This window comes from Copidosoma floridanum, unplaced genomic scaffold (assembly GCF_036245765.1).
Source record: "Copidosoma floridanum isolate Cflo_tuat_1 unplaced genomic scaffold, Cflo_Japanese_pri ptg000013l, whole genome shotgun sequence".
NCBI classification, from domain to species: Eukaryota; Metazoa; Arthropoda; class Insecta; order Hymenoptera; family Encyrtidae; genus Copidosoma; species Copidosoma floridanum.
In genome coordinates this window covers 24591609-24617904 of record NW_028321890.1, presented here as the reverse complement: position 1 = coordinate 24617904, position 26296 = coordinate 24591609, and the positions used below count along the sequence as shown (strand labels likewise).

The 26296-nt window shown below is 42.6% G+C and overlaps 1 protein-coding gene and 1 long non-coding RNA gene across 3 annotated transcripts in view; one reads left to right on the top strand and one right to left on the bottom strand.

Annotated features, from left to right (window-relative positions):
* The window catches only part of LOC149374966 (uncharacterized), a 93271-nt gene that overhangs the window by 3680 nt on the left and 63295 nt on the right, over window positions 1–26296 (top strand). The window lies entirely within an intron of this gene.
* tna (Zinc finger MIZ domain-containing protein tonalli) overlaps window positions 1178–26296 on the bottom strand; it is a 32433-nt gene continuing 7314 nt past the window's right edge. Inside the window, exons 2-9 of one of the 2 annotated variants that reach the window (XM_014363745.2) lie at window positions 9886–10197; window positions 8437–9679; window positions 6855–7201; window positions 6574–6759; window positions 6308–6474; window positions 5644–6217; window positions 4698–4946; window positions 1178–4603 (exon numbers count right to left, since the gene is read on the bottom strand). In XM_014363745.2, the coding sequence (XP_014219231.2) occupies window positions 4466–4603; window positions 4698–4946; window positions 5644–6217; window positions 6308–6474; window positions 6574–6759; window positions 6855–7201; window positions 8437–9679; window positions 9886–10191 (3210 nt within the window). In that variant the 5' untranslated portion in view covers window positions 10192–10197 and the 3' untranslated portion in view covers window positions 1178–4465. The remainder of the gene's footprint in view (window positions 4604–4697; window positions 4947–5643; window positions 6218–6307; window positions 6475–6573; window positions 6760–6854; window positions 7202–8436; window positions 9680–9885; window positions 10198–26296) is intronic. The other variant, XM_014363746.2, reaches the window with a different exon arrangement.

Here is a 26296-nt window from a genome sequence, read left to right as displayed (position 1 = left end):
AAAAGAAACTTTTACGATAAATTTCTTATATAAGTGTGTAAAAAAAGGATTCAAGGAACGTCACTGAGCGAACGAGCGGTAATACTATTTTCGCTTTTAATATTTGAACTCGAACGCTCGCTGACACTTTGTATCTTAAGGATCTTTATGTTGCGGTTTCATGTTAGTAAATTCATGAAATTAACTACAATATATAAATACATTTTAAGGGTTTATTTATAGATTAAATTCACTTCTATAATTTACTGCGAGTGTATGTATCTGTGTGGGATAATTCACTAATGTACTTTTATTTAGGATTTGGTTTTTCTTTTATTTATTTACTTTTTTTTTTTTTTTAGCAAATGTTCCTGAATTTCTCTAACGTTAATAAATAAAAAAAAAAAAAAATTATTTTCAAATAATCTTGACAGCACAGACTCAAACAAATAAGTTTTTAATTTACTCTAGAGGAAAGAACCTGCTTTACAAAAAAACGATAGTCGCGCAAAAATTTTTTTTTCTTTCAGTGTGCTTACACACAATAATACGTACGTTTGTATAAGATAAAAAACGGAAATAAAATTTGTAAGGACAGTAACACCAAAAAAAAAAATTTTTTTTCTCGTCGATAAACTTATAGCTGACACTTCTTTTAATAATATTTAATGTAATTTTTCATATGTACAAATAATTAATATTTACAATACTTTTTTTTTTCTTCTTGCTTAAACTAGATATACACGTTACTAAAGTAACATCATCGTTTATGATTATTTTTCTTCGTCCTATTCTGCCGCCAATAGAAACTCAGAGGCATGTTTTTACCATATGTATACATATATATATCTCTATATATCTATGTAATCGTCCGCGGTGTGTTTTCCACGTCGATTTTTTGTTTTCATATATACTTCCGTGCTCTCGTCACGACGTTATTACATCTACACGTTACAATACTCGCCTTATGTATTTCACTTTTTCGCTTTTATATTTCACGCTTTATTCGCATTATTGTTATATGACATATCACGTATAATTTTCTTATTTATTTTAATTTATTTACATACAATCTTTTATAAAATTTGCGTATATACGTAGTGTCTAAGAATCTCCGGTAAAAAGTCCGCGAGAAACGCGCCAGGACGAGTAGCCGAGGGTTACTTTTCTCACATGGTGTGTGTGTTTTTTTACTTAAAAAAAAATTTTTTTTTTCTTGGGAGCTTACAATTTAAAAGAAAAACAAAGATCGTCATATAGTAGGGTTTTCTCAGTTTTTCCATTATTTTGCGCAACTTGTTTTGATTACTTTTTTTTTATTTTACTCGTCGTTACGCGTTTCTTTGGCTTTTTGCAATCTCGGAGACTGTGAAATGATCATCAGCTAATTTGCCACGAAGTAAGAGAGTTTGCTGCTCTTGAAATCCTCTCGGCCCTTTGCCTCTATCAATATCCTCTTTGCTTATAACCGTTTATGTATTTATAAAGGTTTAATTATTTGATTTCATTTATTATATTTCTCTTTAATCTTTAATCGACCTGCACATCTAACTAGGCTAAGCAGGTTTACGTATCATGTTTAGTGTAAGTGTGTATATGTGTATGAAATAGTGCATTATATTATATATATAGACTTTGTATGTATATATATATATATTTTTTTTAAATATATGTCACTGTTTTTCTTTTTTTTTAATTATTTGTATATGTATATTTTCATTAAAAGTTAAAAACACTGTTTGTCAAAATTTTAGCATGACACAGTGGCAGTGCTTAGACTCACGTGAGGTATCATACACGCAGACGATTTCCCTTCCCACCTTTACGTGCACACAAATGTTTTTCGTTGTTTTTTTATTTATAATTTTTTTTTTTCTTCTTTTCTTCCACCACACTATATCGCGTACTTCTCTCTGCACGCGCGCAAAATCGAAAATGGCAATTTGCGCTCCTTCCTTCGTGACGTTATTACGCTCTTGTTATTAACGTTTTCGGCTTACGTAATTGCAGTCGCACGCTACGCCAAAGTGCTGCCTCGCGTCACACGTTGTTGTGCCCACACTACCGCCTGTACCTCGTTATATTATCTCGCTCACCTTTTGCACTTTGCGTTGTTTCTGCATGACATTTTTTTCTCTTCCGTTTTTTTATTCGTCCACCGACGCTACAAAAACTAAATTTTACGTCAATCACTTGCTCATCGCTAATTCACCCCTCGACGAGCTTTCAAGGACCTGTCATATGGGCCGCTCGAATCTTTATTTATTTTTTTTCTACTATTTTATCTTTTTTTTTTTTTTTTTAAAGCATCAGAAGAAAACAAAAGTTATTTGTGTTAAATGCTGAAAAATTGCCCCTTTAGAAAAATGTTCGGTAACGAAGAAAAGTACGCATGGAAATGTTCTCGGAGCAGATGCTAACGAAAGTTTTTAAATCCCACCGAAAAGGAGAGCCGTGCAGAGTTAAAAGATCCGAACGGCTTCACGTGTAAGTATAATCGGGTTCCTTGAAAGCTCCCACCAATGCCGCACTTTGACTATAAATACAGCGTAACCATGTGTGTGCACGCGTGTTTATATGCACCAAACACCCTAGTTTTCCTCCTCCTCCAATTCCATCTTTCCGTTGCCATCCTCTCCTTCGACTCTCGATAGTAATATAGACTTGCATTTATAGAAGCAGAGATATACTACCATTGTTCTCCAATGCTCGTGCGCAGTGGCTCGCACACTCGTGTGTATGTATATTATACCCGTATCTTGTGTGGGTGATGCTAACAAAAAATGTTTTTTTTTTTTTTTCTTCTAATTGCACGCTATTGTACTTTTCAAAATTTTATCCCTCAGTTTTTTCTCTCTCTCTCTCTCTCTTCTCTTTTCGTTCGTATCAATCCTCGCGTTCTGCGTGCCTCGTCGCGACACAATGGTAATCCTCATTAGTCTTAATGCAATTTATTAGAGCTAAGTGTGTCGCTTTGTACCGTTTCTGACATGTGCGGCGGCGGGAGGGAAGGGATACATCGCAACGTCCTTCGTCGTCTCGAAACGGCTATTATTCATGTACGTGTGTAACATATGTGTATGTGTGTGTACGTATGTGAAATAGTGTAAAATTGTTGCTCGGAAATACAGCCTGCGGCCGTCTCTTTCTTTCTCTCGATACACGCGATCCAGAAGGCGTTCGTAGATTATATACGTACAGACGGTACAATGGTTGACCACACGCTCATCGAGATATCTCGTACTCTTTTTTTTTTTTTTTAAGCTATAGCGTACAATCTTGTTTTTTTTTTTTTTTTTTTTTTTTTTTTTCATCATTAGCGTTAAAATAGATTCACCAAACTGAGCGTGGATCCGCGTGTCTCTCGTTTGGAATTAAAAAAGACTCATCTCGAGTTTTCGTTAAAACGTTTCTATGACAAAACGCGCGTATTTTCCGAGCAAATGATGCAGATTTTTACCTTACTCGTCTGTAACATAAGTATTTACGAACGCCCCTTGCGTGAGTAAATATATGTATGTATGTATAGGCCGGGCGATAAAATACACAACGACGAACAAACCGGAGCCTCGCTCGTTTCGTTTCGAAGCCCCAAAATTGCCGTCGACTTACTTCGCTACAAGTTTTTTTTCTTCTTTATATCATAATCATTATCATTATTACTACTATAATAATTACTATTATACTTCATATTTTTATTTATTTATTTTTTTTTAATCTAAACTTTCTTCTTCTTCGCCAGCATTATCTCGTACATCCGTATCGATAATTTGCACGTTATTGCTCGTTTCTCCCCTTCCGACACCCTCAAAATCATTTCGTTCGCCATAATTATACGCTTAATATCATTAATCGTTTCTCTTTTCTTTTTCTTTTTTAATTAGGAAGGCGCGCGCCTGTGCCACCTCTCTCTCCCTGTGGGCGCGCTAGCAGCTGCGGCATTTCATGAAACATCGATTCACATCGCCTCTCGCGCATTACATATTAGGAACATTTGGAAAAAAATTCAAGTTTCGAGATTCCCGACACCCGCAATATGCACACGTATCTATACGTATACGCTCACCCGCGCGCGCTTACACACACGTACCCATGTACGTATATAGGTGTACACCACCTACTTACGATTAGATATACATGTATACTTGTAAGAGGGCGTTTGTCTCGCTCCCCTGCCGTAGTGTACGATATAAACATGTTATACGTGTACTCGTGTGTCGCAGCTGCGACGACGGGCCGAGGTGCGAGGCCTTCGCGGGGACTTTATTCGCCCGATGCGCCCTTGTCGCATCGATTCGAAACGTGTGCATAAATATACACGTACACGTGCACTTGCGCGCTCAGCGCATACATGCAGATATTTTTACGTGATACCGCATCAAGATCACAACGTCGACTGCATCGTAGTATCGTTGTGACCGTTTATGATTGGCTCTCTCGTGTGATTGCTCGATCGATCTATCGATCGTCGCCCAATCGAGGTGTCTTACTCGAAGAGGTTGAAAAAGTCGTCGTTCGAGGGTGGATTGCCGCTGCTCGCGCCGCTGCTCGGCGGTGTGTTCAAGTCGGGCGGATCCAAGTACGAAAGCAGCTCCATCGGGTCGACAACGTTGTCTGGCAAGAGCTGCAGGATGAAAAAACGAATGGTCATTCGATTTTCGATAATCGCAATCGATCGAGATATCGATATTGGGTTGTGTGTGTAATGAAATACGTACGTTAAGGGCCTCCTGGCCGGCATCCCCGTCGCCAATGACCGTTGTGGGGTCGAAGCTGAGCTCGGTGCCGATGATGTCGGAGGCGTCGGGTACCGAGGCCCCGGTCGTGTTGACGGCACTGCTGCCCGTCGACGTGTTTAGGTTGTTGCCACTCGTGTCTTGCGCCACCGAGGAGGCCGCGACGCTTGGGGGCCCGCTGTTGCCGCCCGTGTTGCCCGGCGTGTGGGGCGTGTGCGGCGTGTGGGGCATCTGTTGGTTGTTGCGGGCAGAGAGAAAAGCCGAGGCGTGCATTAGCAGACGTGCAATTTTAGAAAGACCACACCACCCCCCTCTACCCTCGCACATGCAGTGTGCGTCTATTCGCGCGAGTCCGAAACGAGACGCACTCGAAGCCGCTCCTCCTCCTCCTCTCGTCTCTATTATTATATCGGGTTATTCTCGTAGGGAACGTGCGATTCCGATGAAAACTCTAATAAACCTAGTTTTATCTCTCTCTCCCTCTCTATCCAACTCGAGCTCGACATACAAGTCCATATCTATATGTATATTTATAGAGAGAGAGAGAGAGAGAGAGAGGTTGCTCGATTTGTAAGATCGTTTTAGCGCACTAGCAGCTAAGCGTTTAATATTACATCGAGCTTCGAACTTCGAGGGAATGTTAATTTAGATTATTTGTGACGAATGAAGCCGATCGTCAACGAAATACCGAGGATGTGCAGCACAGCGGTCGATTTCAAGTCCCGACACCTCAGTAAAGTGAAAAGTCGAAAAGCTCGGATCGAAGATAAATAGAGCAAAAATACAAGCGCGTCGAAAATAAACGCGATCGAGAAGAAGCGGTGGAGGAGATGATGAAGAAACCGATGCGAATCCTTGTCCCACTTCTCGGCCATACATTATCGCCTAACATTGAAACAGACCAGAGCAGTGACGGCAAAATACACACCTGATCGTGGAGCGATTTATCGATGCCGGCTAGATGGTCGAGCGAGCTGTGCTCGCCGAGGTGCTGCATCCCGCTGTTCGTCCCAAAGTCGTTCTGTCCGGGCTGTCCGGTCAAGCTTGCGAGGTCACCGCTCATGCTACCGCTGTTGGTTCCTTGCCCCGACGAAGGCGTTCCTGGATTCCTGTGCGCGTATGCTTGTTGTTGTTGCTGCTGTTGTTGGCTTTGTTGTTGTTGTTGTTGTTGTTGTTGTTGTTGTTGCTGTTGCTGTTGCTGCTGCGACGTACTTCCGTTGACCATCGAGCCACTGACGATGCTATTCATGTCGGGTACCATGTAAGGGCTCATTTGGTTCGCGTCGATCCAGCTGTTCATGGGCGGCAGATTCGTACTGCCTGGTGACATGGCCTTCGTCAATCGCGACTTGCACTCGTTGCCATTTTCCTCGTCCACCTTTTTCGGCTTCCAATTGGCTGAGGAGTCTATCGTTATTTCCTCGATGTCTGGCGTGTTCGTGTTGCTCAGTATGCCCCATATGTACTGGTCTATCTCGAGACCCTCCAACTGGGCGGGTTTACTGTCATTGGGGGAAAAAAAAAATCATCGTTTCATCTTAACTATTGTCTCATTGAGGTATAAGCTATTCGATTAGTGATGGTGTACTCACGAGCACACTGGACACCTCCAGCTGCCTCGATCGCAGTTTAGCTGGAGATACGATTCCAGATCGAAGCACTGTATGTGCTTGCAGTCCTGGCCCCTCGCCGGCAGCGAGATTCGCTTGTACGTGATCGGGCACTTGAGCGATATCTGAAAAATACGTAAACAGCACCTCTTCATCTCCATCTTATTCTCCACGAAAGCTCTTTTTGGGGTACCGGCAAAAAAAAAAGGGGATGACGATCGTGGGATCTTGTACCAACGTGAACTTACCTTGATGGAGGTTTGCTCGACAACGTCCTTTTCCGCCGGGATTCCGTTGACGGTCAGAGAGCTGTTGAAGTTCCTCTTGATCTTAGCCACGCTAACGTCGGCCGGGAGCAAGCGTTTGCGCAACAGTCCCTGCAGTACACTGTGCACCGTGGGTCGGTGAACCAGTTGTAGGACGAAGAGGTGCGACTGTTTTTTTGGAAAGCATCGCAGTTGTTATTGTCGAGTCGAAGAATGAGGGACGATTTGGAATGAGATCCACGTAAGGGTTGTGATGTACTCACGCAACAGCACGCGGCAACGGTGATCTGTATGGTGTTGCGCCCGGGCGTGCAGATGTCTTTCAGGTACAGTGGTTTGTGGGATGTCTTGTTCTCGCCGCGGTCGATGACAAGGGGCGTCGCGTTGACCGATATCTGCACGCTCGCTGGCCAATTCGTGTTCATCGTTCGGTCCTCGTGGTGGAAACACTTCAGCTGGAGCTCGAGGTCCGACCGCCAAGTGAGGGTGTGGTGGACCATCTGCTTCAGGTGGAACACGTGGTTGCTCACGGCCAGGTTGTGCTCGAGGCGGAACGGCTGCAGGAGGATGCCGTCTCGCACGGGGAATGTTAGTCGCAGCTCGTCCTCTTCTGCGAATGGGAATACGGGATTTTTTTTTATACTTTCGACACTTTTTTTATCGTCATGTGTCAGTGGGGTTTTTGATTAATGATATTTATCATGGTTGTATTTGATTTTTTTCGGATCGTTTTATTCTTTACGCGTTCGAGATTACTTGAGAGTTGAAAACCGAGAAACCTTGTAAAATCTTCGAAATTTGAAGAATTCATCATTTCGGGGAAAAAAGTGTCACAAATGCTGCATAAGGCGACGCTCAAATTTTTGGGCGTGAACATCTCGGCTTTTTGAAAATGATGACATTCAAGTTCTTGGCGACAGAGTTGACAAGTGGGTGTAGAGGGAGGATCTTTTTCTTTTCCAGTTCGGTTGACTCTTTTGCTGTCAATCCGATCAAACCCAATTGATTTAAACAAAGACGAGTCCAAAACACGTTGATATAACATTTTGGAAACAATACTGTATCGAATAATGCTCGCGATACTTGGAAGGGGGTAAGCCGGTTTTTCGGTTTCCTCTTTAAACAGAGTCATGACTAATACATCCCCGGCCCACGATCTCCGGAATCTCCGTAAAAATTCTTTATATAGAATAGTATCCACACGTGCGCCGGCAGCGTTAAATATAGTAGCAGGAAAATTCTTAAAATATTCCCTTCCGAAGAGCCAGACTCCGCACTCGAGGGACGACTCACGAAAACGCTCGGGAGAAACGCTACCATATTTGTCCTTCCGAGAATGGACAAAAACGTTGCTAGACGAAATTTTCAAACAATTCGTTTCAAGTGACGTTCCGGGGGGAAAAAAAAATCTCCAACGAGGAAGGAAGGAAGAAGAAGAAGAAAAAAAAACGCAGAAGAGAAAGTCGTCCTTCGGTGGTCATAAATATCGAAAACGCGCGTTGTGTCGGCACCCACCCGAGCGTTGATGTATTGTCCACGTTAATGACGGGCCCGACAAAACGGATGATTTATTAGCGATCCCCGTGCAGCTCGTTCGCTTGCGAATAACTTCCAAAGGAAGAAAGGGAAGAAAGAAAACACACTCGGGGCGTTAGGTTTACACAGGGCAACATTATACGTCCGCTGGTGCAATTTGTGTGGACCTTTAACGCACCCGTTGCGACGACAACCTCAACCACGCCTGGACAAAAATATTTTTTACTTTCCTGACAAAACTGCACCCATTATACCGCACGTAGACTACAATGTGGACGGAAAAAGGTGCGCGTATAATGGACTACTCACTTGGCATTATGGGCTTAATGTCGTTGAAGCCGTGCTTGCCGTCGCCGTTCGGACTGACGTAGGGTGGCATGTTGGAGGCGGGTGTCAACGGGGGCGTCGGGTTCCCAGGTATCGGACTGTGCTGATAGTTCATCTGGTTGCCACTGGCCTGAACATTGGCGGCAGATCTCAATGGCGAGTTGTCGGGCTGATACTGCCCGTTGTTCATCGCGTAGGGCGAGGCGCCCTGCCCGTAACCCCCAGCTGTGCCCGGGGTCTGTTGCTGCTGCTGCTGCTGCTGCTGTTGTTGTTGTTGTTGCTGCTGCTGCTGTTGCTGCTGCGGCTGTTGCTGTTGCTGCTGGTGGTACTGTGCCACTGCGCTTGCCGCCATCACTGCCGGATTGTTCTGCGGTACGACTCCCGTCAGTTGCTGCTGCTGTTGCTGGATGCTACTCGCGAGGGTCTGCTGCTGAGGTTGCATCGTCACGATACCCTGCTGCTGGGATGGCATGCTGCCGATGACTTGCTGCTGCTGTTGGTGCTGCATACCAGCCATGCCTTGCTGGTGGTGCATGTGCTGGCTGCCCATGTTGACGTTGACGTTGACGTTAATGTTACCGCTAAGGGCGCTCATGTTACTCGTCACGTTGCCGGCGATACTGTTCACGTTACTGCCAGGGTTGATCGTGGGCGCCTGACCGCCGTAGTACTGACTAGCCTGGTTGGACATGGCCCCGTAACCTGGGGCCATCGTCTGTTGCTGCAACTGCTGCTGGTGCGTCAGCATCTGGGACTGGGACGGCTGTTGCTGCTGCGGCTGCTGCTGCTGCTGCTGATGCCTGACCCCACCGACGTTGCGCATCATCGTCGAGGCCGTGGTCGCCCCGTAGCCCGTCGCGGGCATGCCGACCCCCATCTGCTGTTGCTGCTGCATCGCGAGATGCTGCTGCTGTTGCTGGTACTGTTGTTGTTGCTGACGCTGTAACTCCACCGAGTGCTGCGTCATTTGCTGGGGCTGGGCCGTCTGGTAGGGACTGGGCCGGCCAGCCGGGGTCGCCGAGTAGGCAGTCGTGGCATACTGTTGCCCAGCAGCGGTCATGGCGCCGTAGCCCGTGTGGCCCATCGCCGATGCAGGGTTCACGGTGCCGTACGGCATTTGTTGCTGGCTGGTTTGCTGTTGCATGCGTCTCTGCGACATGTGCATCGAGGCGTTCGGGTAAGGGGAGGCTCGTCTCCCGTGACTGGTGTACGCTTGTTGCTGTGACTGGAAATTGAGGTATCGGGGATTTTTTTTTTTTTTTTTTTTTTCGCCATCACTGTACAACTGTTTGTTTAGTGTTAATGTAGATACATATTTGTGTGTATATAAATGCGTTTAAATAAAAAATTGCTGTTGTTTAGGAAAACCAAAGTGTCAGTTGTTAATTTGATTAGCCGTTGATTTTTTGCCTATAATGTATGCGTACTGACCTGCATGGTCATTTTGTGACCAGCCGTAGACATGGACGACATCATGTTTAAACTGGAATTCATGGAGTTGAGAGGAGCAACGCCCGGCATGCCGCTCATGCCTGTGATATTAGCGGACGGAGCTGTCCCAGCTCCACCGCTCATGCCCATCATTGTTTGGTTTTGCATGGTGTTTATAGAAGACGTCATGGACGAAACCATAGGATTTACTGGACCCATGCTCGGGTAGTTTGTGCCCATTCCCATGGGGCTCATGCCCGCCATTGGGCCGCGCGGGTTGTAACCCATGTACGTTTGGTGTGCCATTTTTATCTGGAAACACAAAAACAAATGCGCCCACTTATTACTTCCTCTAACTTATATATTGTGCTGAAATATGTTTTCCTTACGATATGTTACGTAATTAGTTAGATGTAAGTCATTATGGTTAGATTGCTGATTTTCTAGCTTTGGATAAAAATTAGTTCATAAGCTTGATTTCTAGAAAGTCACCCTAGATTTCTTGAAAAAATTAATTGATACTCTCTAGTATCGAGTTTTCTCTGACAAATATATTTGGTCTGTACATTTTATGCTTGCGACTAAGCTACACCCTCACATTTTACCAACAAGTGTATACCAGTAGAGTATTCAATTCGAATAGTGCATGTCTTTGGATTCCAAGGCAACGAGGTCTGTAGAGCTTTGAGACAAGCATAAGGCCCAATATATCCAAGGGGAGTTTGAATCAAAAATCATGAAAAAAAAAGAAACCAAGATGATAATAGATGGTTATTGACTCGTCCGAAATTCCTAGAATCAATCGGCATCTCTTTTCCGCGGTAAGCAAGCAAACCGAGCACATGTATATTAGGAACAAGAGAGCCGACTCGCGGACTTTAGCGAGGCTTTCCCTTCACTCTCTCGTAACTTATCTCTCTCTCCCCCTGTGTGTGTGTGCGTGTGTGTGTTCACTGTGCTTGTGCACACGCGACTCCGCGAATTGCGAATAGGGAAGGGGGGGGGGGGTGTCAAGCACCTACCCGAACGAGTAGTGCATGGTATCATAGGGCCCCCGCGCGCAGTTCCTGAGAAGGCCGCGGCGCAACTTGCCTCGCATTTGTCCGTGTCTTTTGTATATGGTATATACGTGTATGCCTTGTGGTATTCCGGGGTCTGATCTCTCCCCCTCTCTGCTGCTCACATGTATTCAATGTATCTCTCTCTCTCTCTGTTGCAAAGTATGTATCCATGCATGCGCATAGCCTCTCCTCCTCCCCCCCTTTTTCTTTTTTAAGCTCCACGACGCGCGTAAGTACCATATACATATATAGAGATCGAAGAGGTCGTCTATAAGAGAGAAAAAAGGTGTTTCGTCCCGAGAGCACGCCAGGACTCATCAGTAAGGCTGATGACGTGCTCCCTGCCTTAGTCTTTAGAAACTGACACAGAAGGGGTGTGGGCTTAGACTATCTCGATCGCGCTTATATACTAATCGTGCGGGAATTTCGCCACTTGACGGGAGCGAACTATGAGGGGCTTGGCCACCTGGCGAGTTGAGCCTGAAGCGCGAGAGATGTGAGACACCACATCACTCCCCGCCTAGTCACGACGATGGTGTAACCGGGAGGAAGTGACGATATGAAAGTCGAGGGTGTGAAGGCATGAGAGGGAGAAAGATGTTGAGAAGAAAGTCTCGTTGGATCTCCGGGTCTTCCACGCTCCGTTGCGAGAGATGCGGGGCGCGTTGCCGCCGTGCGTAAACGAGTTCGTGCGATGAGTGCAATCGTGTGGTGCGGGGCAAGTTGCCGTCGTGCGTGAATGGGTTCGTGCGATGAGCGAATCGTGTGGGGATTAGCTGCGTTAGCGTGTACCCGGCGTGGAAGATGCGGAGATGCGCGAGAGTGTAGGTTCAAAGGGTAGGATCGCCAATATAGAGATCGAAGAGGTCGTCTATAAGAGAGAAAAAAGGTGTTTCGTCCCGAGAGCACGCCAGGACTCATCAGTAAGGCTGATGACGTGCTCCCTGCCTTAGTCTTTAGAAACTGACACAGAAGGGGTGTGGGCTTAGACTATCTCGATCGCGCTTATATACTAATCGTGCGGGAATTTCGCCACTTGACGGGAGCGAACTATGAGGGGCTTGGCCACCTGGCGAGTTGAGCCTGAAGCGCGAGAGATGTGAGACACCACATCAATATAGAGATCGAAGAGGTCGTCTATAAGAGAGAAAAAAGGTGTTTCGTCCCGAGAGCACGCCAGGACTCATCAGTAAGGCTGATGACGTGCTCCCTGCCTTAGTCTTTAGAAACTGACACAGAAGGGGTGTGGGCTTAGACTATCTCGATCGCGCTTATATACTAATCGTGCGGGAATTTCGCCACTTGACGGGAGCGAACTATGAGGGGCTTGGCCACCTGGCGAGTTGAGCCTGAAGCGCGAGAGATGTGAGACACCACACATATACCAATGCTGCCTCCTCTCTTTCTCCTTAGCTATCCGCGAGTACATTACAATATATACATACGTATTGTGCGCATTATGTGGCGGATACACCGTTAAAATTGTAATTTCACCTTTTGGCGAGAAAGAAAGATGGATCGTTTTGCTTCCCCCCCCCCCTTGTTGTTTTCCCTTGAAAACCACATCATTGCTCCTGCATTGACATTTTAAATGTCATTAATTTATACAATATGTAAAAAAAAAGACAAAAAAAGAAAGAAATGAAAATCGGTTTCGTTCCTACTCATACTTTTAGGGGGGGGAGGAGGAATGTATGCCAGTCTTTACAAAGTGCCGTTTCTCTTTTGTTCCTCTAACGAGGTGAGAGGTCTTTCCAGACCAGAGAGGCCTCCTTTATTCCCGTGTTTACTGTTGACATCGACCACAAGTACATCACACCCATTGGGCTTCAATATACAAACAACGGCTAACCAGCTCTTTCCCTCCAATGTACATCACTCGATTTCACCGATCCCCCCGGAAATTTACGACCAGGGGCTTTATCTTGGAAAAGTCAAGCGTGCACTTTTAACCGTATTTTGGTCATCTGCACATGTGCAGAAGTCAAATATTGGTTTCTGCACATACGCGAACAGTGAAAAATGCACCTTTTAACTTTCTTAAGGGGGCTCCTTCACGAAAGTCCCCAAACAGAGATATGTTATTTCTTGTAAATAAAAGTCTACTGAATTTAATGGTGGTCTAAATTATATTTCGAATGGGTCAAAATTTTGAGAAATCCGAGCTCAAAGTTGTAACTATTAGCACGTGTTCCTATGGGGCAGCGTGAAAAATAATTTGTTTTCGTTTATAATAAACCTAAATTAAATGTCCCAGCAGACTGAATATATACGTTTTGTAGATGAAGTCTTCCTCTGTAATATGCTGTATTAAAAATTGTGGATAAAGGACCATTTTAGCGAGATATTTGTGATGGAAATAAATAAATAGTGTCCGGGAGGTCAGTAGCAGACGTACTTGTTTATGACATATATATATACCATATACCTATATATTACATCGCTATACTACACCAACACAGGTGGTCTGGTCTGGTGGTGTACCCTCGTATGCACTAGACTGGTCAAAACAATAATTAATTTTTCGTACAAAGTTAAACTACACACATAAATATCATTTTTCCCACTTCATACGTTATTAAAAATATCATAATGATTTTCAGACACATTTGTTTATTGAAAAGCAAAACTTTATTTTTTGTTTGTCTTTGACCTCAGCAGTAGTCGTAGGAGCCCCCTTAAAATAAAGCCCCAGGTGATGTCCCCGTGCGCGATTTCCTTTCATTCGCTCGATTATCACGCACCGCGACCACAATGATCTCTTCTCCTTCTCGGGACCCATTGTGACGGCAATGCGCGAAATATATACAAAGTGGAAAACCCGCTTCTTTTACACCCAAGCCAAACGGCCCATACAATTCATATTCGAGGGAACATGAACATAGGTAGGCGTACATAAAATATATGTAACACTGAAATGCGTGAGATTTTCGGACTTTCTCTTTCGAACGCAAATTTTGGGCCGTTTCGGCGAGCGCTCGCTCACATAAACCACGTAAAGGGCCTCACTGGATTTGTAAACGCTGTTGGGAATTACCGTTATAAGGTAAGTGTACACGTACCCATGCATGCAGGTATACATGTACCCCTTATAATATATACTGTACGTATACATGTGAGAAAAGGAGCCCCCCTGCGGTGCGATATCTGCACCTATATACATCGCGTACACGTCTCGATCCCTCATACACTACTCGTATATACGATGCGTTCTCTTTTGCTCGGCTGTTCTCCCTTCCTACCCGCAACTTTTCAGCCCTTACGCTCCGTTTCCGCCTCTCTCTCTCTCTCTCTCTCTCCCTCTTCAAAGGCTCCCTTCGTTCATTCGACCCTTTTCTCCCCACTCTACTACCCCCCCTCTCTCTCTCTTTCTCCCTTTTCGCACGTGCACGCGCGCCGGCTTCTTTGCTTCCTCGGTGTCCTCTCGCCTGCAACACACTCGTCACTCGTCACGCTCGTTTTTCGCGTATCTATACCATACACTTACACTTAGCAAATATGTTTAACCGCCGTTACATCGATTCGTGTAATAATAATGATGATGATAAATGCACTGCCGTCAATTTGCCCGGTAGCTTTCACCGGCCTGACACGGTAAAAAAGAGCCTTTGGTAGAAAAAAAAAAAAAAAAAAGAGGTAAAAGCAAAGATCCGCCAAACGAAATGAATTAAAATTCACGATACACCGTGCCACTTGATAATAAAGGCGGAGCGCCCCGGGTGCATGTATACATGTATAGGCAGAGAGACAAGGGGGCCGAGGTAGAAATCTGTTACAATTCCGCAGAAACACGCGCCACATACACACACACACACAATATTTTATTCGCCGGTGGAGAAAGTCCATGTTTAATTAGAATGAAAACTCTGTCACTCGCTCATCTATATCGTCTTGCGGGTGTGTGGGTGTGGGGATATACAAACGCTCGGTTTATTAGAGGATAACGACCATCCGGTATACGTTGAATCTGTACAAACAACGGCGCTGGTAGATGATTTTTAACGCGATGTATACATGTATCCGGCGAGGGACCCGAAAAATCATACCTAGACGACAAAAGCAGCGACGCGACCGTGGCAACAACGGAGATCGCTGCGGGAGTAGAAAAAGAGAGACCTGGAAAGGAAAAAAAAAAAAAAAAAAAAAAAAAAAAAGAGGAGAGGACACGTATAGGTACGCGAGAGAGCTCCATTTCATAAGAATGCCACTAGAAAATTACTTTCAAAACCAAAGGCGCTCTCCGTGTGTTTGCGTGTTGGTATACCAATATACATGCACGGCGTGGTATATAAGGTACAGCCTGGCTCACTTTCTCGCTCTCTCCCTGGCTGGGGCCGAACCAGCATCGGTGGCGTCGCCGATCTCTCCCGATTTTCACTCTCATTTTTTTTTTTTTTTTTTTCCCTCCTTCTCTCCCGCAGCGTGTGCAGTAACTTCGCCGTTTACGTGTCCCTGCACCGTACATATATCGGCTCAAGGAGCCGACTCCATCCCTCGAATATTAGCGCGTCGCTACTGCAGCCATCGCGCCAAACTCTCGGGGCAACGTAGTCGCGGCTAATGTGTGTTTATACCTGTTCAAGTGTGCACAATGCATATCGTACCATTTGTACCTATATATACTTACGTATTATATGGTACCTGCGGTGAATATGGCACCAACGTACCCATACACACAGACATAACGAGAGAGGGAGAGAGCAAAAGGTAGCCAAAGAGCGAGCGAGAGAGAGTTAGTCTAACGCTCATCGAAGCCCTCATTGCCTTTCTGTGGGAAAAGCACGTGCTCGCTATTCACACACACGGGCGCGCTGATGCTTTTGCTCGCTCGTTCGTTCGTTCGTTCGCTTGCTTCGAGACTCCTTGCTGCAGCTTATATGTGTGTGTGTATATATATTTATATTTATACTTCGTCGTCGCCGTCGTTGCACGCTCTGCACCACTGTACTGCCTTGCCTCTGCTCCCGCACAATGCTTTTATGTATATGTAATATGACGATCGAAACTCTCCTCACCCCACACCCCATTCTTCCACCTCTTCTCTCCATGTGTATTTTTTTTTTTTTTTTTTTTTTTTTTGTGACGACGTATCTCACACCATATGTATATACCGTGTAACGCGCTTTTATGTACTTGTGTAGGTCGAAACGCGTACACGAAAAATCTCTTGTGTTTTGCGTATAATCATATATGCGGACACGGGCGTTTATGGGAATCGCGAGCATCTCCCCACCTCACTCCCCCCCCCTAGCTTTTTCGACATTGACGTTTCGAAGTGAGAGAGGTGGATACGTGCGGTATTTATGATACGTCGAATTTTATTTTATTTTATTATTATTTTTTTTTTTTTTGTTGCAAATGAAAAAAAGGGGGTTGGATGGAATTGTTAAAAGGTTTTTCGTTCGAGTGAAGAGCTTTTTTTTCGGAAATTTTTTGATCTGCGTTTTGCGGGAAAAGTGGATTTTCGTGTCGATTCTGTCTTTTTTTTTTTTTTTTTTTTTTTTCTCTTCATTGTGCGAATGATTCGTATAAATTGAAGTAGTTTTAAACAGAAAGAGGGGATGGTTTGCATTAAAGGGGATCGAGCACGATCGAGTCGGAAAAAGGAGGGGTGCTTATTTGCAAGTCCGCAAGTGAGGAATCCCCGGCAAATCTCTCGAGTTTGACCTTCCCGACTAACCAAATATTGCTACTGTCAACACAAGAGGAATTCATCGCGTGCTCCCATATAAATTAGCCGCGAGATCCGATGGTGCTATTTGTATGATTGTTCTGCCTTTTGTTGCGCCTCTCGATTCGATAAATTGATTTAAAAAAAAAAAAAAAAAAATTTGTTTAAGCACACACTTTTATTAAACAAAGTAAATGACCGACATACGTTGAAAGAATTTCTTTCTTTTTTTTTTTGCTTCCTCTTACTGAACCCCTCGATTCTTCATTCCGTTGATGGGATATCCGTTTTGTGCGTCTTTTGTTGAGTATTGAATCTTTTTTTTTTCTCTCTCTCTCTCTCTTTCTGTGAAGGAAAAAAAAACCTTCTCTACTTCCGTTGCAATGACTGGCGTGTTAAACGTGTGGTGCTGGTATATATAATACGGAAGGCTAATAGAGGGCACACCGAAGATTCGAGAAAACGTTGTGTGAGAGAAAGAGTCAAAGGAAAATCCCTGGATGGGAAAGCCTCCCGAAAAATTTTCAAAAGCACAATAGGAAATGTTTGCCATGAGAAACACTGAGCAGCGGTGTATTAATAGAAAGTTAAGATTCGGCGCTTATGTCTTATTACACAGGCATACATATACATGTATTATATTGAAAGCATTGCATACGTATACGTTGTTGGTATATACCTAGTTGTTACCACGGCTTGCTTAATGTGCATCGAGCGTGAAAGGATTCGTGGATGGGATCAAAAGGGTTACAAAAGAATCACTCTTTTTTTTTTTTTTTTTTTTTTTTTTTCTGTGTGTGTAGTACCGATGCTTACAGTACCCGTTTTGTGGTATCTGTGTTTACTTAGGCTGTCTTTTATGAAACTGTGCCGAGATATTCGTCGCTTGTCAGTTAGTCTTCAATTTTATTTTATTTTTCTTAATCGAAATTTACCTTGATTGAACAAAAAAAACCAAAAATGAGATTTTTTACCAAAATTCAGGTGCATGTTGGCCTTACAGCTGAAAAGGGTTTGATTTTTTAAGTACAAAAAGCACAGGTGCCCATTGAAAATGAAATAAAAATTGAAATACATGATTGTCAATCGATTTATCTTGTTTTCGTTTTTTGTCACTTCATCAGGTATTCTATTTTTGCTCGGCAATTTTTCATCTCGTTAAATAAAATAAAAAAGCAAATAACTGCCTGACGAAACGCACGAAATAGTTTTCGATAGCTGACATTATTTAATCGCATAGTGCAACTCACACATGCCAAACCGTATACACAGTTCGTGAAAATATTCTTTCTGTTGTCGGTCGCTTTGGTTGGACCATCATTGGACCCCTCTCGGGTCACAAATATTAAAAATCTTTGCTTGCATCACTTGGAATTTCCATACACCGATTTCTCGATTTTACCAGAGTATGATCCTCCCACGGAAGGTACACACAATCCATAACTTTCTTATACACAACAGTTGGCAAGCCTCGAAACACTATCACCCTGTATACATGTAAAAGGACTCACGAGGATCTCCAACCCACCACGTAATACAAGGATGACGCGCTACGGTCGGGGTATAGGTGGTGTTTTACGTATACGCGTTGCCTCCCCCGGTAGTCGTGACGCAAGTATTATACACTTCGTTGCTGCGTGGCGGATCTCAACCCTCGGCCCCCCCTGCACGTTGCTGCCGCTGTACTATAATATTATAGACCGACGCCCACGCGCTCGAGTCCTCGTGCGTCGAGAGTGACGTTGATGATAATAACAACGGCAATAAAAGAAAGAAACGATAGAATGGTGTATAGGACGAGGAGGAGCAATAACGCGGATGAGTATTGACTCCCTTCGGCGCGTCCACTGTATACATACGACACTATATACACCACTCGACGTGTCACAGTATGTATTGTATGTACAGTCCTTTGTACGAATGTATTATATTGTACACGTGTAGGGTCAAAGTGTTTTTTATCACCATCAAGGAAGATTCATTTAACGCTTGTACGCGCGTACCAAAAGCCAACTATATGAGGCATATACTTATAGAGAATCGACACGAGAGAAAGATCGTATACGTGTGTGCATAAGGAGAGACAGGGAGAAATTCACCCCAAACGGGCTGACGTCATCTTCACAGTGTACGAAGAGAGAATGAGACTTCCTATGTGTGTGTACCCCTTGACATGCGGCAGCGTACATGTGTATAATGTAATATATATGCTTCACGATTCCCATCGACAATCGACCTAACCTTCGCACCGCGTAAATTACACACACACATCCATCCATCCATCCCCCGTCCTCGTCGTCGTCCTAGCCTGGCATCATCCCCCTTACTGCTCGGTTAGAAAAACCTTTCTCTCTCTCTCTCTCTCTTGCAAACTTGGGCTGTAAGGGTATATTATGTACATGCATAAATGTTCCCTCGTTCGTTCTCTTCTCTCCCTCTCAATATTCATCCCGCTCGACTTTTTTTTTTTCTTCTTCTTCTCGTCCCTTCTTACACGCGTTCTCTCTTTACTGTGTGTCGCTCGTACTCTGATTCACGTACACATACATACATACATACATACATACATACATACATACATACATATACGCAGCGGTGCAGCACCGACCCCATATACGATGTATAGCTTTCTATTCTTAGATGTCAATATTTCGTCAACTATACAAGCCCGCCCAGCACGCAACAATGGTGTATGTACGCCACCTCTCTCTCTCTCTCTCTCTCTGTCTATCTTTTTTTTTTTTTTTTTTTTTTTTGCTTGCCTGTTTAGCCAAGTGCGTATACGCTGTGGCGTAAATGACAGTACATGTGCGTGTGCGCGTTTCCACTTTGGCTTGCAGCATATTCGTGTGCGCGTGTGTGTCTGTACTTACTTCCACGCACTCGATTTTTCTTCTCGAAAGCTCTGTTCTGTGTGTTTGTGTAAACCTACTGCACGTGTCTGTGTGCGCATGTATATTTGCATAAATGAACGCACCAAAAGAAGAAGAGAGAGAGAGAGAGAGAGTGAAGAGGGGGACGAAGGATATAGGGAGCCCATTCATTAAGTTATGCAGCGACAATCATCAGGCTTGATCGTTTATACACGTTATACCGTAAGCAGTGCAGAAAAGCATGGCAGCGTGTCTGGATAAATAAAATTCAAGCGATTTTCACTCGTATATAGTCTCTATCCGTGTGGCGTTCGATACGTGTAATTTTTCATTACTTCTTTTTTTTTTTTTTTTTTTTTTTTTCTTTCCTGCGTCAAATAGTATACGGTTTTAAGTAGCTGGGGATTTTTTTTTCTTTTCATCCACGTCAGCCAAGAATACGTGTATATGGACGAGCTTTTCGATAAAAGCAACACTCATGAGATAAGGACTATACTACTGTCAGTTGCGTCAGTTGGTTTTAAGGCTCTTTTTTTCTCTCCTTTTTTTTTAATTTTTATTTCAAACGAAACCAGCAGCGCGATTCGTGACGATACCCAAGTTAGCATATACCTACTTGAATCCACTGCTGATGTTGTTAGCACACGATGATGTCATTCAATGTGCTTCGTGAAAATCGTTGAACACGAAGGGATTCCGAATCGTATCGCGAAAAAATTATTGACTGGCTGACTTTTTGCTGCGCGTGTGTTGGCTCGTTTGTATACACGCAATCGCACACTGACGAGCCATCACGTGATTTTCCATTATCGCGATAAGTAAATTAAGCTTCACCGGAATCGTGTACGATTGTGAAAGCGCTGGTGGCTTTACTTTCTTTTTTTTTTCTTTTTTTTTTTTTTTATTCTCGATATTGTTTTTTGCTCTCTTGAAGATGCATTAAGCTTCATCCAATAATCCTTTGAATCATTCATTTTAACTACAATTTTAACGTACATGTACATGTATATACATACATGAAGAATTTTTTTTCTTTACTTACAGAACCTATTTGTTTTTTAAATATTTATTTTTTAAATACAAGTTATTTTAAAGTATTTTAACTAGATATCATCGGAATCGCATGCATTTTTTTAGTCTTTTACCATGAAATAGTTTAGATTACTTTTAAAATTTTCGTATCAATATTGTTAACTAATACTAAAATTAGTAATTGAACTATATTTTATTTTAAAAATAAATAAGTATCGTTAAGAATAAGTAAAATGTAAAAAAAAATTTCCGTGTTTAATATTTTCGATAAATTTTGAATAACGTATGTCAGTAAAAATATACACAATAGAACAAAGCGTTAACTTTTTAAATAGCATATCTCGATACTTTATACCGTAAAACGTATTTCTAAGACGTTTCCATGAAAATTGTTTGTTGATTGCAAGTTTTGAAAAAAGAAAAAGATACTGCTTAATAAGTACCTGACAATAATTAACCAAACAACTAATCTGTATGAATAAAATTTTTATAAAATATAAATGAAAGAAAGTACTTTTTAATTCCAAGTAATTTTATTAATAATTTACAGTTGTTTTTCAAAAAACAAATTTATACTTGCATTAACTCTTATCCAATTTTTTTTATGAATTGTTTTTAAAATACACTCTTTTTTAGTAATAAATAATAATGATTACATTCGTTTAAACTTTTGAAAATAAGTAATCGTAGTTTTTTAAGTACATTTTTTTAAAAACGTACATTAGTTGTAGTGGTTTGAAAAATTGCAATTTTTATACCATGCTGCAACGTTGTTCTAATGTTTCAAACTATAAAAAGCGAGATAAAAATCATTTTTATAGCATCTTGCTACTTTATTTGACGTCTCAAGGCCAAGTTGAAAAATGCATAATTTATGTAGTATATACTGAAAACATACGATTTTTCGCAAAGGTAACAGTTTGTTTGTAACATACAAAATAAATAAAAAATTAAAAAAAAAAAAATAAAAAAAAGAAATGAAAAGAAAAAAAAACTGAAAAAGATTCGCTGAAGTGAAAAATACGAAGAAAAAACACGAAGCTCACGTTTGCTGGATAATTTAAATATAAAGATATCTCATTAGCGTCGGTAAAACAGGAAAGTATCATGTCCTTTTGTGGGTGCTCGTGCTCAAGCACCGTCTCAAAGCCGATTATATACACAGGCGGTACAAAAAAGGCGCAGAAAAACAACAGGTTGTAGAAGTAGTAGTAGTGGTGGTGGTGGTGGTGGTGGTAGTAAAGTATACCAGTGTAATAGCAGTGCAGGTTCACGGCAATAACACATACAGAGTGCGATCGTCGAAGGCGCATTTAACGTTTTGAACGATAGGTAGACTTTACAGAGCGTACAATAATGACTGAGCGTATTTCCACACCTTATATATATGCCCACTTCTCCTGCCAATTATCATTACTATAAAACTGTGCTTAACGTAACAATTGAATCTAATTGCCAACAGTTAATGATGTTGAAAAAAATAATTTCGTTATTTTGGAAAAAAAAAAAAAAAAAAATTATACCTATAATACAACACACAAGTACCAAGGTAAACTTGGCTTATCAATCAAAGTGCTTGCCATCGTATTGATTTCCAGCCAACACATCGCGTGTACGATGACATTCTACAATGAAAGGCCAAGTGTTTGCAAATCATAATCGCTCGTAAAATGATTGCATCGTCCTGTCTATAGTCGAAAAAAGGGACACGAGCAGCAGCAACAACAACAGTAGCAGTAGCGCATCATACATATTACAGCAGCAAAATGGTTTCGCGACGCTTATATAACACGGGCAAAAGTTTTATCCCTATTTCTTCTGCGTCTCCCTCGTTCTTTCCTTCCTTCCTTCCTTCCTTCCATAGGCACCATGCAAGCATCACCATATCGGCTTAAAGCGCGTATCCTCCTCCTCGCTCGTAAACTTCTTTCGCGCAAGTCCGGCGAGCGCCTGAATGTCGCGCGGAGCTCGAGGCCAAGATAGAGGCTCATGCATTATACATACATCAATGTACGTACACGCTCACACGCGTACATCGGAACGAAAAAAAAAAGAAAAATAAAAGGAAAAAAAAGAAAAGAGCTTGTATGCAATCGAGAATCAATGTTTTCCTCAAAGTATGACTCTTAGCGATCAGCCGTGTATATAGGTACTCGCTATATCGCGTAACGAATTGCGAGCTCAGGAAAATGTATCTCTCGTTAATACGTCCAACAGCCAAAGTAATATTATTATCTTGTGCGGAGAAAAAAAAGACATGTTTTAATACATATACGCGTCCGCGACAGCGGAACATGACGATGATTATATAAAAACAATACGACAGCCATCGCCATGATTCGAGTGTATAATGTGTGTTGTGTATAGTTAATAGCTGCGCCCGCGCGTCGAGGCTAATGAGGAAATAAACAATGAAGCTCGGGGACTCGGACCCGAGGATAATCCGGATTGATTGGGTTTAATTGATGCTCTCGAATGATGCGAGCGAGCTTTTCTTTTTCTCTTTTTCGTTCCATTCGCCCCGCCGCTGCTGCTTATCTCTCGTATGTCCATACATACATATATATACTCGTTGCGGGATGGGACGACTAGGTATCATCACGGTTACACCAAATCGTACGGCCGATTCACCCATTTTAAAGCAAATATACGTGTAAAAATGTTTTTCATCCGATCTTTGGGTGCTTAGTGTTCACGGATACGTTTATTTGTGCAAGTATTGTCCGTCTGGGTGTCTGTTTGCTTACTTCTGCGTCCGCGGCTGCTGCTGGTTTCTTTGGAAAAAAATTTATCTCGGCTCCCCGCGAGGTCGTCCGGAGGACTTTCGTCAAGAACGCGAAGAAGCGAGACTCTTCTTTTTTTCTTTTTTTTCGTCTCCTCCCTCTTTGTTATTCGCTAGTTGTTGTTGTTGTTGTTGACGAGTGATGAATTAATTTCAGTGGGAGCTGCTTTTTTTTTTTTATATATAAAAAAATAAAACAAAAAAAAAAAAAGAATTGAAAAAACTCCTTCCGAGTTGAGTGTAGTTTTATCGGCACTCTTTCCTCGGCCGAATACCCGTTCCCGTAAATCAATCGCGCCAGGGGAAAAAAAAAAAAAAAAAATCATACCCTTCGACGTATACGTGTACGTGTGATACAAATCGAAGCGAAAAAACGAGTAATAAGCCGTGTACATAGGGAGGGAGAGAGGGGGAGAGAAAAAAGAGTTTATGAAAAGATCGTTCCTTCGGCAGCGGAGAGACTCATGAGTAGTGAATTTCGCACGATTGCGAGAGAGCTATTGTTGTGTTCTCGCTCGCCATTTGCATATTATACAGACGGACGGACCGCCACCACCACAGGTACACACTACGTCCGCAGACACTTGCGTGTGGCAAGCAACGGGTATGTGTGCGCACTCGCACATACACACAAGTATATACATATACGCAGACAGCAGCACTATATAGTGTGGCTCGAGGCGCGCTCAGCCTTGAAAAAACTTCATCATCGAATGTTTCAGTCTGCATTCTTATTCGAGAGAGAGAGAGAGAGAGAAAAGGAGAACCGGAACGCCTCTTCTCGCTCGCTCGGTTGCCTGCGCTCATCATTTAAAAAAAAAAAAAAATCCCGTGTCGTGTTGTAGCTGCGCTTTGTCTTTTGGGCAACCTCGATCGAGGCCTCCCAGACTTTTTCTACACACCATCGCGTTGGAAATAGAAAATTATCAGGTCGCCGTCGTCGCAGACGATCCGTTAATTTCTTTCTTTCCTCCTCTCGTTTTTTCGTCCTCGTTCGTCAGCCAGACACCAATTCTCTCCCCGTCATACTTTTCGCTCGATGTATACAGACTTGCACACACACTCGTGTCCATCGTACGTGTAAAAGCAAAAAAAAAAAAAAAAAGGCCGAAACGCTCGTGCGCTCGCGCGTGCCTCGCGGCGATCGGATGCGAGAAGCATATGCACCCACGAGTGCACGTACATATGCGTGAAGTACACGAGTCGAAATAGTAATGGACGTTTATCGCAAGACAATTATGTTTTTTTTTTATCAGCAGTGACAAAAAAAAACGTTCGCCTTTCACCTTGAATTTTTCCGACGTCTCTCGCGCTGGTGTACAAATTGAAAACGAGTGAATCCTACGTACATCTCCAGAGAGGGGGATAGAGAGAGAGAGAGAGAGAGAAACCGTATATTATATACAGTCACGCGTGTATTAGTAATGATGTCAGCGCGCTGGCATTACGCAAAACTGTAATCTTATCGCCCGTTAAGCGATAACGGTATCCTGGACGCCGACCGTATACAGTTCCGATGGGAGAGGAACAATATCGCCCTTATGAACAAGAGGAGAGCCAGTGTCGCGTCGTTTTCGTGCTTGTAACTATACGTGTGTTCCCATACACACTTGAACGCGCGTACTCGATTTTTTTTTCTTCTCTATATCGCGCCGACAGCCTCCGTGTGTATATATACGTTATAAGGCACATGTAGTCGCCACTACTGTGGACTCGGTCGTGTACGCTATACGTGTAATAATATACAGGAGTAGAGGTATATATGAGCTCGCTCGGATTTCTCACGCTTTCGTGTACCGATACATCGACGGGCTCTCCTTCTTCCTTCTCCCATTTAATATATATATATATATATACATATGTGCACTCCATTTTTACCTGCGCCTCGTCCTTCCTCTCTCACCCGGCGTTCTCTTTTTTACCTTCTTCCGTTCCTGCCTTTTTTTTCTCTCATTCTTATTCCACGTTCCCCCCCCCCCTGTTCACTTCCCTCTCTCGCTTCGCTGTCTCTCTTGAACTTGTACTTCCGAAGCACTTGTGCCGCGCATGGGCTCGCTTTGATGATTTATTTTATATTTTCACCACTGCGACCTCTCGAAAAAAAAAAAAATCACGAATAATCGATCCTCATTGGAACATTGACGACGGAAAAGAAAAAAATTATAAACTATATGTATGTTGCTCACAAGCGGCGAGAACAATGAGAATAATCGTTACGTAATTCGAGGCGCTGAAAAGTTTGTGCTGATTTTTATAGGAGACCTTCTCTCCGCAGGATACGTAACGACATATCGACGCAAGGTCTGTCTCGATTCTTCTTTGTTTATTTAATGATTTGTTTTTATCTCTTACATACTGCTTTTTCTTAACCTTGATCTTTGTTTTTTTTTTTTTTTTTTTTTTTTCATCATCAAATATTTAATGTACTTTCGGTGGTTTTTCAGATTAAGTATTTTGCCAACGGAGGGAGAAAATAATATGAGTTACGATGAATACAAACAGATACATGTATACGCGTACATGCACTCGAGAAATATATTACCAGCATGCAGATACGATCTATAAGTTTTTTTTTTTTTTTTTTATTTTTTTTTTTATAAAATGTTACAAGGTTAAAGGATTATTCACTTCTGAAAAATTCTCTACACAAATTAGCATAATGTATATGTGATGTATTGAACTATCGCGTATGATGAATATTTTTCTTCGTTTTATTTTGCGGGTGTACAAGACTGAAAACACTTTTGTAAGGAAAAAAAGGTCTTTGGTAAAAGTAAATTAAAAATTTTGTTTCATGTCCTGGTCTAGAAAATTCATTTTACGACAGAAATCAATATTAATCACGATAACTAGCAGTAGGAAAATCATTATTTAATGTGGATCTTTATGGACGTACATCACTTTGATACTGATAGTCTCGCTGGTAGTCATACGATAATTTTTTATAAAAACCAATATTCTCAAAAACTAAGGTGACAAACTTGTTGATTAA